The sequence below is a fragment of the Anopheles coluzzii genome, chromosome X, assembly GCF_943734685.1.
Source record: "Anopheles coluzzii chromosome X, AcolN3, whole genome shotgun sequence".
NCBI lineage: Eukaryota > Metazoa > Arthropoda > Insecta > Diptera > Culicidae > Anopheles > Anopheles coluzzii.
The window spans coordinates 15162018-15172865 of NC_064669.1; the positions used below are offsets into that span (position 1 = coordinate 15162018).

The 10848-nt window shown below is 39.8% G+C and overlaps 1 protein-coding gene across 5 annotated transcripts in view; it reads left to right on the forward strand.

The window, feature by feature from the left end:
• LOC120959872 (uncharacterized) overlaps positions 1-10271 on the forward strand; it is an 83805-nt gene extending 73534 nt beyond the window's left edge. For 2 of the 5 annotated variants that reach the window (XM_049611245.1, XM_049611246.1), the window contains exons 2-3: positions 8996-9254; positions 9345-10271. In XM_049611245.1, coding sequence (XP_049467202.1) covers positions 8997-9254; positions 9345-9959 — 873 coding nt within the window. In that variant the 5' untranslated portion in view covers position 8996 and the 3' untranslated portion in view covers positions 9960-10271. Of the gene's footprint in view, positions 1-6237; positions 7492-8990; positions 9255-9344 lie in introns of those variants that run through there. The other 3 variants (XM_040383609.2, XM_049611240.1, XM_049611242.1) reach the window with 3 other exon arrangements.
• The last annotated feature ends 577 nt before the right edge of the window (positions 10272-10848 follow it).

Consider the following 10848-nt stretch of genomic DNA (forward strand, 5'->3'; position numbering starts at 1 on the left):
CCGGGGCATCTGGGAGATGGAAAAGCTCGCATTTACCCTTATTTGGGGAGCGTTCCAGTGCAGCACACAAACGCAAAAAAAATATCTCCAGACAGTGAGTGTCTCTGATATTAAGATTTATGGTACCTAGCGTCTGATGCTACGTTTTATTACCTTTACCTTTGCTGTGCATCTGGTTTTCTGACGGTCTTTCTGCCTTGAGATGCAGTGGTTTTGAAATATTGCGCTTGATGTTGGTTCTCCAGCGCATCGTTGCGGTAGTTGGCACCATTCTATGGTTCCTCCAGAGCGGGGTGCTTCATTCCGAAAGCGATTATGACGGCTTCTTTTCCAGATCGGGCGGAGAGCTATGCTGCAAATGAGATCACTCAGGACATCGCAGGTTTTCAGTTAAGGTAGATCATTTACATTTGCATTATTCTCAGTACAACTACAACATTCAGAGTCAAGGTCACGCTCCGTAACCAGTATGGCGATTTTATTCAATTTTAAACCTATCAATCAGCTAAGCCATCAGTTGTACAGACAGTCCTTGACCGACAACGGATGTAGTGCCAAAGAAGACGAAGTAGATGAAGGGTAAGAATAAGAAGAAGAAGAAGAAGAAGAAGAAGAAGAAGAAGAAGAAGAAGAAGAATAAAAATAATAATAATAATAATAATAATAATAATAATAATAATAATAATAATAATAATAATAATAATAATAATAATAATAATAATAATAATAATAATAATAATAATAATAATAATAATAGTAATAATAATAATTATAATAATAATAATAATAATAATAATAATAATAATAATAATAATAATAATAATAATAATAATAATAATAATAATAATAATAATAATAATAATAATAATACTAATAAAAATAATAACAATAATAATAATAAAAATAATAATACTTATATAAGTAATAACAATAATAATAATAATAATAATAATAATAATAATAAGAAGAAGAAAAAGAAGAAGAAGAAGAAGAAGAAGAAAAAACAACTCATCAATCTTTCACCGTAAAGCCTCCCATTTGTGCTGTGATTTCAATTACATATTTTCTATTGTTTCTGTAATTTTTTTTTATTCGTTTCTTCTGTTGCGTGTTTGCTTACTACAATACAATCTTTGATATGAACGATATAATTAAGCTGTTAATTTTGATATATTTTTGAAGCTAGAGCTAAAACAGTTTAAGCTATTTGAGTTTTCAAAATCTGATCCTGTTTGTCTTGTCGATCACCGTCGATCGTTGCTGAGAGCTATCTCGCGCCTTTTTTGTAAGCAATGGCTTAAATTCGATAGCAGCTTCCACCATTAACGTTACTACTCTGGGCTGTTTTGCGGCAGAAGATGAGTCAGTCGAAGTATTAGAAGGCCGTTTATTATTTGAATTGAGGTATTCATTGTTGGTTTTTGGTCGTAGCTCCTGATCTTCAAAGAAGGAAAATTGTAGCTCTCCGGGTTTCGAGCACTTCCAGGGCGGAAGAGCCTCGTTGCTTATCTTGTTGCCTTTACTAAATGCTGATTAGAATAATGTAAATATTAGGTGTGCTCAGAAATACGTAAAACACTTTACACTTACAGTCCATGGTCGGATATTTGTGTAGCGCGTTATTGCAGTTATCGTAGGAGCTTTGTCCGTCCTTTCGACACAGTGGATAGAGAGCAAATGAGCTCGCTGAAGCATCACACGTGTTCCGACCTTCAAAAACAATCCCGTTGTCATTGAGGTTTGACGTTCAGCCAAGAAAGCTCTCTGCAAAAGGGCGAATGGGGAATGGCAGACAAGGCGAAATTGGAATTCGAATTTCCGTACCGCACCTCCACTGGAAACGATTCCGGTTCGAACTGAACTGGACAGAACTCTTCTGCGATAAGGATAGTATGCTGCTGAATTATATAAGTTGGAGTGACACAAAATAAAACAGAGTTGCTTGAGTTCTCATCGAAACAACAAACTTCTTTTCAATCTGATTTATCACGAGGAGACAGACTCTCCCCTCTAAATACTAACATGGTATAGACAAAGAACGACCCGCTAAAAAACTCACACTTATACTTTTTCAACGGTCATATGATACCAAGGACAGGTGAGATAACATGAAGTCGACCATATGTGTGTAAATGTGTGAAACAAACACAGCTTTGAAAAATGTTGTAAAAATTTAATTCAAATTCATTAAATTATTTGCTTAGAACAGTCTATTGAGCTGAATGTACAGTGTCTTTACAGTACGGTGGCTAAAACATGAGGCTTTCCACATTGTTTTATCTGATTTGGCGAAAACATTATTTCTTAAACCTGTTTTTGTTAAACATAATTGGCAGAGATTGTTTAAATACATAACTAGTTCTATTTAAATTCTTGAGTTCTATTTAAAAGTGAGAGTGTTCTATATTCGTGATCGTACCGGTACATATAATGTTTTATTGCGGTATCTGTTTTAGACTTACAGGTGTTTAGTCTCTAATGGTGCGTCCGAACCGTTGTCGTTTAAAAAGACGCGACAGCAGCAATGTCACACGGATACACGTAAGAGTTACAGTAAGAGCTAGAGACATTAAAGCGATGAATGTGATTCTCATACTTTGCTAATCCTGTTGTATGGGACGCGTTGAACCATCAACGACAATTCCATGATTGCAAATATTCACAGACACTCACTGTTATGCTGTAAACACACGTTCATTTTATTGACCAGTTGTCAAGATGTACCGGTAAATGTGATTTGAAACATGCAACGAACAAACATATAACGACAAGACTTGATCAATATTGTACAAACATGCATATTAGCACGGAAGAAACACTTGTGCTTACCTGTTGCTGTTAGAGGCTGTATTGCAAACATGCGATTTGATGGCGAATTGCTAAAGAAGAGAAGCTCTAACTGCGACCAGTGGAATCCGGTTCATCGGCGTCTATCACTGACCTTCTAGGTTAGTATATGTCAAAAGACTGCTGGCATACTCCGACCGAGCATTAATTCATAGTACGATCGGGTTAGTAAAGTTGAGTATTTTAGAGTTAAAAAAAAAATATATTCGGAAAGAACGGATTTGGGCGTATTGCTTAGCAAAAAATTACATTAATACAAAGGGAAAAGATTTACAGTCAAGTTTGTAAAATGAATTACTTACCATCATCAAAGAGGTGTTTTCAAGGAACACGTACTTTTGTGTTTAATTTTTTTTTTACCGATTGGTTGGCAAGTTGCCATTGCAGAAGGAAGGTGAAAGATGAAAGCACGATGTATCAACATTCAATAAATCATAATTTGGAAAAAATAAAAATTGTTGATGTAAATATTTTGTTTAATTTATTCTCCTCATTATCTCACATAATCTCACACACGTAAGGGTTGCAGAACCCTGGAATTGTCAACTTAAACATGCAGTGGTTTGCTGTGCGCTTGTTCAGCAGTGCAATCGTTCTTTACACTCGGGGCGGTCGCTTTCTGCTGTTTCGCTTCCAAAACGTTGATTCTATATTCTTGCAGAGTGGAATAGTGTTTTTATGCGGCTGTGGCTTCTATCATCTAACGTCTTTTTAAACGCTCACGCCCTTCAAATACTGAATATGGAGCTGAAGCCGAGTCAAGGTACAAAGGGGTTGTTCTAACTACCCGTAGGAAGCTGAAAGATTTGTTTCATGATAAATCGTGCTTACAGCGCTCGTGTCCGGTAGAGCGGCCGATGAGTCGGAAGAGTTGCAGTTTCTGTTTTTCGAGGACCAAGAGCTGAAACTAGACGAACAACGGGACAAAGAGGAAAACAAGCAGCCACAGCAAAATGTGAATGTGAAATTGTGCTATGAACCTGGTAGTCAGTACTGTACCTTTTGCATGACCACGTTAATGCGTGAGGGCCACGTGGCGGGGGAGTCGTGCAACTTCCGGTTTTGCGGCAAATACGACAGGCAGATCTGTGAGCCAATCATCAAAGTAAAATCAGAAGAATATGAAAATAAGGAGCCAGAAAAGGATAAAGCGAAATGAGGGAAAGAGACGCGACGCAGCACACGCATACGTGCCATGTAGTCGAATGTTGTGCAATGGTCAACATACACCCACCGACTGTCGAGCGTTCGATATAATTGTACGTATCCCAAGAAAATCACAGGACAACTAGTGTTTTCGATTGGTTTTCCAGCAACGGAAAGGCTAGGACAAGGGTAGCCTAGGTTGTTTTTTGTATGGCCGTTGCCATGTAGGTGATTCTCGTTTATCTCTTCGACTTCTTCAACTCGTGTTTTTTCGCAGATTCGCAGGGACTTTTTGCGCAGGTGCGATAGGGCGTAGTACTATTATTTGTATTTAATGTTTTCCTCAATCGACCAACCGTATGTGTGATGATTGCAGGGGTAGAACCCTCCGTTTATGAGAAAGCTCTTTTTGTTTGGTGTGACTCCGCCCGGCGTTGTCTACAATCAACTCCTTGTTGGGTAAAACATAATCGCTAAAGAAGCATCACTAGAAAGATTTCAGTTAAGGGAGGATACATTGTTCTGTCATTCACTCTTTAGGTTACAATGGACTTATGAGGAGATTACTTACTTACTTATTTATCCGGCGCTATAGCCGTTTTGCCGGTCTCGTAGTACAGTCGTCAACTCGTACAACTTAACAACATACCCGTCATGGGTTCAATCCCCAAATAGACCGCGCCGCCATACGTAGGACTGACTATCCTGCTATGGGGGGGAATCAATTAGTCACTGAAAGCCAAAGCCCACAAGTGGGTACAGGCAGGCCTTGACCGACATCGGTTGTTGAGCCAAAGAAAAAATAAATAAAATAACCGTTTTGCGATCTTCAGGACCTGCTTCAGGAGTGTCCGAAACCGCTAAACCATTGGTCTATTGTGGGCCAAAAAGGTAAAACAGATGACATGACCAACCGTGAAAAACTGTTTGTAGCGCTGGAGAAATTCTGGATAAATTTAAACCCTCAACACATTCAAACCTCGTTGAAAGTATGTCACCTCGCTGTCAAACTGTTATTGAAGCGTGAGATGGTCATAAAAACTATTGGTTATAGTAATTATAATTTAGAGCTATCGATTCTCAAAGTGCGCACTTTACTTTGTCTATCTGAAAAATGAATTACGCTGATATTAGATCAAACATCTAGAAATATATTTAACATCACCAAGGTATTAATTTTGAACTTACAAAATGCTATAATTTCTCAAAAGAAAGCTTACTAAAATATCCAATGCAAGAATAGTTATAGCGATGTTTATATATGAATAACAAGTGCTTATTTATGTTTGTCTAGTACTGGTACTGTTCATTAACTATATTTTGGCTGAACGTGATATCTGAAATACGCCAAAGTCGGTTTTACGTGAATGTCTATGGAACGCATTATTCGCGTAATACAGAAAATCTGTTTTGTTGTTAGAACATCGTTTGAATGAGTGATGCTTACTTTAATGTCTATCGTTTTTTGAAAACAACTGAACACTTCAGAGCTAGATTTAGCATCAGGTATATATCTCCATGCATCTACATGTGTTTCGAGTACGGGCACGAGTACGCCCAGGGCTGCAGTTACACAATGTGCACATGAAGGCGGTGAAAGTGTGCTCTTACGGTTCCGATATATCAAACCCAAACCGTAGGCAGTAAAGTGGCACAAGTGAAGGCAAGTACATCAAAATAGAACATGTGAAATAACATTACGAGAAGCAACGCGTTTTGAAATACACAGCGTGGGCGTCAAAATACGGCACACACGGCTGGTTGGCCCGCTAGATAGTGATATTTGTAATGCATTTTTATTGCGCTAGAAACTAAAACCTACCAGCCTACTGGTGTTTTCTGGCATTCATAATATAGGCGTTTTGCCGCTAAATTTATCCTCCAGACTAGCAATGCACTGTAACACGTAGTTTGTTACGTAAGCGTCAGTACAGTAAGCGTAACTTTTTGTCTAATGCTTCTAGTTATTTAATGTAGGGTTAAAAATGTTTGTCACTAGCAGCTATAAAGCTTTAGAGCTCTTACACACCACACGAATGTGACAATTGGCGCGTTCGACAAATTTATCTCATTTCCAAATTTATGAATGAAAAATCAGGCAGTTCGTGGTGCTGTCGCACGCTGCAGGTGTGAACGTATTACGAACTTTGTTGGTTACACGTTCAAAGCAAAAAAAAAAACATTGTAAAAACAGGTGTTTTTAAATTATTTTGGTTAGTGTTAATGTTTGCAACGGTAGCAAGCAATTATATTTAATATATATTATTAAGCAATTATATTTAACATATACATTTTTTGTTAGGTCACAAATCATTTTAACTGTCTAGATTGCGAGTGCGCCGAGATTGTGTGTTTATTTCGGAAAATTAATCTACAGCCGTACTGAGCTATGGTCGCCAAACGCGCTAATTTTAACATTCGTCCGGTAACAAAGAGCTCTTATGCAAACATCATCCACGGAGTGCTGTGCAATAATTCCGTAAAATTGAATTTTTTTAACTAGAGTATGCTATCTCCCTTCTCCCCCAACCTGTCACGATCAACCACTCTAATGCTCTCTTCATTCTCTCTTGCTTGCTCTCTCTCTCTCTCTCTCTCTCCCTCCCTCTATATTTCTCTCTCTTTTCCTCTGTACCACTATCTCGTCTGTATCTGTCTCACCATCAAGCTAAAAAACATTTTCACACACACACACACACACACACACACACACACACACACACACACACACCTATACAACTTAACATTTCGTTAGGCTCGGATCACGACAACTCGTCTGGGTACCGCCGGTGGCTAGACGGTCCTAGAACGGATGCATTGTGCCGTCGCGTTTTTTTTTAGTTTTTTTATTAGCAGCAGTGTACCCCGCGTTCTTCTGAGCAGCACCAGCGAAAAAGAAACAGAAACAGATCAATGCGCACTGTACAACAAACACACTATCGCGCTTTGTCCACGTCCGGAAAAATTCCACTTAAACGCAATAGGTAACTTCAATAGCGTCCATACGTCTTCATTGTGGGGAATTAGACAGCCGCAGCGGATGTTTTTTGCCAATTTTGTTTTTTTTTTTCTGCACGCATGATTACCACTACCTTTGCGAACACATGCACACACACACACATTGAGGCAAGCGCAGGCAATATATCGCACAGCTACATCGGAAGATATCACTAACTGAAATTCCAAGAAGCTCTCTTAAGGATGCTGCGAAACCAATCGCCTCTCGCTCGCACACACGCTCGCTCGTTCGCTCGCTCTCTCGCTTTCTCGCACGGTGGCGAGGCTCTCTCGCAGTGTGGCCCTCAAACGCGCGTGGAGTCGGCGGCTCGTGTGTGGTTGCTCCAGTATTAGTGCGTAAGGTTACGCTCAATCGCACCATCGAAGTGAAAACTGAAGGAAGCGCACACCCATCATAAATGCGCAAGAGCTTGAAGCGGCCGGTGATTGTATAGAAGCGCAGTTAAAAGTTCTCCGGCGGTGCAGTTCCAGTGCTTTGTGGTTAGAAAATAGCATTGTGTGGTGAAGGGATTCAAAATACAACGTAACACAACGGGAGGGTTTTGGGGTTTTTTTTTGCATCAAGATCATGGACAACCATCATCATTTATTCCCACTCTTTTCCTGGGCATTGTTACGTACGCTGAAGGCCTGACCCGTCTGTCTGCGATTATGACAATGTTCTGATCGCGTGTTCTGTGTTTTTGTGTGGGTGCGTGTGTGTGTTTGCGTGTTTTACAAAGAGGAGGAATCTTCTTAGACTCCCATTGTCACACGGGCCATCCCGTTAGCATGCGATTCTTACACAGTGAAGTCCCTCCTTTGGTCATACACCCCATTGCTGCACATCGTTTCAACGCCACATCTTCAAATATTAGTGCGGGCATACATAATTTTTTTCATTAGTGATTCTGATCTGCCAAAGTCATTCTGTTGCGCCGGTTCTCTTTACGCGTCCAAATACGCGCCAAAATTGCAAAAGTGTTGCACAGGCGAGCAATAACCGCGCTAATTAGGATACATTTCGAATTATACTTATCGTAATTTAATATTGTTTACAGTCGAGTGAGTTGTATTTGATGATGCCGAGACATTTCAACTGAAGGAGAGATTCGATGTTTGCCATACCCATTCGGATGTTCCCTGATTGTTCTGCTGAGTGGCTGTTTCAATTGGTTTTGTATGTGTGTGCTCACGTAGATTTTTTTTCGTGACTGAATTCGTTGCTGTCGTTGTGTTCTTTTTTTTATATCATTCTTAATTTTGCATCCATATTCTTGCCTGCTACATTGGGCTGAACAATATATGGATTGAATCCATTCAGCAATGTGCTCGAGCCTTAATGCGGGCAAAACAAAGCGCTATGGTTTTGTGGTTTGTCCAAGTGAGATAAGGGGAAGTTGTTTTGTTCTCCATTTTGATTTCTTCGTCGCGCGTCGCTGTTAGACCGGGTTTTAGCGATTGTTTTTCACATCCAGGAAATAAATGTAAACCTGGCATTATTTGCGACACATGTGATTTTTTTTTGGTAAAAAATAACAGATATTAACCCATTTGATTAACAATCCGCAAATAATGCTTCAAAATCTGTGATAAAAGTTCGTGAAATTGTTTTGTCCCAGAAAATCGAAGAACCTTCTTGAGATCGTTGAGCTTAAAATCCATATCATCGTAGTATACATTGAAGCTATTTTATATTGTACTGTAAACATTTGATGTATAAACTTAATTGTAACGCTGCACTCGTACACAGTTGCTACGGGATCGGTTTTGGTCATTTTTCCGATTTATTTTTGTTGTTTCTAATTTTTTTTATAGTTTCAACGATTGATTTGGTTTACCCAGAAATGTTAGACTATTGGTATCGAATTGCAATGGGAAGATTCCAATAAATACTGTAAACGAGCCAAAAATATGTTTTAACATTATCATTGTTTTGTTTGTTTGATTTATCTTTTTATGTGGTGTGTTTACTCGTGTAATCCTGCGATACCCTCCAGAACAGGATGAGCCAAGCAGCTGAAGGGAGTGATACCGGTAACGGTGTACCATCGTCACCGATAGCCAGAAGTGTAGCCGAGTCCAGCGCAACCCCTTGGCGTCCGATGACGTTTCCGGACTTGCGTGGGTTCCCCGCCGCACAGCAGCTGTACGGTTTGCCGGTTCCGATCGATTTGAGCTTCCTACGCTCACCTGTCAGCAGTGATGAGGGGGCATCGGGACAGCCGTGGCAGCAGCAGCAGCATGCCGACTTACCGTCCCAGGTACTTTTACCCACTTTCCAGGTTTCTATTTTAGATAGAATTGCACGCTTTCGAAAACATCAACCGTATAACGATTCTCAAACGTTGCAGGTAATTACACCTCGGGCAGACGAGCTGGTGGAAGCCGATGTCAGTGGTGCTCCAGTGGCTCCAATGAGAATTAAATCCGCTGGGCTGGTCCCGAGAGCTAGTGGCGCCGTAGCGGTAGTGGAACCGTATCAACACGAGACCGGGTCTGATGATGAAGCAAACGAACAAGACTCGTCGGAATTGGACGACGTTATGATTCCCGCATGTCCAACTGCTATTAGCGCACCGATATTTTTGCAACCCGAAAATGAGGAAGCAAATATGACAGCATTCAATGGTGCTGCATCGATTGCTAACCCGTGCTGGCCACCGCTGCATGAGCATACGGAACAGCCCGACCAGCAACTATCCGTCGATGTTCCAATCATAGTTAAACTAATCGGTAGAGCAGGATCGTACGGTTCACTGTACGCGATTTGGTACGCTCAATTGGGAAGCCACGATATCATGGAGCGTATCCCGGATTGCGTCATATTTGACCCAGAGCTGCCACCGGATCACCAGGGACCCCCACCGATACTTACATCGCTTTTGCTGCAACGCAGAATGTCGACTGGCGAGCTGGTGACGGTTCCGTATGGCCCGAAGCAGATGCCTGGCCATTCGATTGAATAGGATGTGCCCACGAAAACGGTGCAGCTATCGGTAAACCAAACCTACCCTTGTTTGTACCCTTATTGGAGAAAGTGGACCAATTTTGAGGATTAATTTTACTTTAATACAATGTATTTTGGTAAAAAATCATTTAAACGTTAAACATTTGTATGACTACATTTTGTACTAATATTTGAAGTCAATAAAGAAAACAATATTTTTGAAGAGTTCATACCGCATAACAAAGACATGATATATGTTTCCTTTATTCCTTCGGCATACTCTCCCTAAATGGTCGACTGTTTGCATTAAACCACGTGCCGTCTTCAGTATTATACAAGCTTTTATTCATTGAACATTGGATTCATTCCTGCGTATTAATGTGTAATGAGTTCGAATAGTTTTTCTATGCTCATTGTCTGGATAAACTAACCGACCCAAATTTAATCAAATTTCATTTTTTTTTGGTGATCGGAATTAGTGTTGTTGAAAAATCTTATCTTAAGCCCTCATGCAAATATTTAAACAATCAATAAATATCCCAACTTTCCTCAGATTTTGCTTGGTTGACCTTTGGCTTCCATTTGCTGCAGGGTATATTGTGTTGTCTTAGTTTATTGTTAAGTGGCATGACTATAGCTTTAAATTGTGTAAAATATGTTTCTATAGCGAAATCATCAGCAAAAGTGTATTGTTTGCACGACTAGTATGTCTGAGATAAAATTGTGGAAAAGTAGCGATGATAAGTTACTACTGATGTGAATGGTTTTGACTTACTTTTGTCCATAGAAATGTTATTGCCTATCATGAACCTTTCATCATTATCAAACGCTTTTTCACCATGGAGTAGTGCTAAGTCGGTTGATTTCCTTGTTGGACGGGTTTTGAGTAAATCTTGCTTCATTTTATG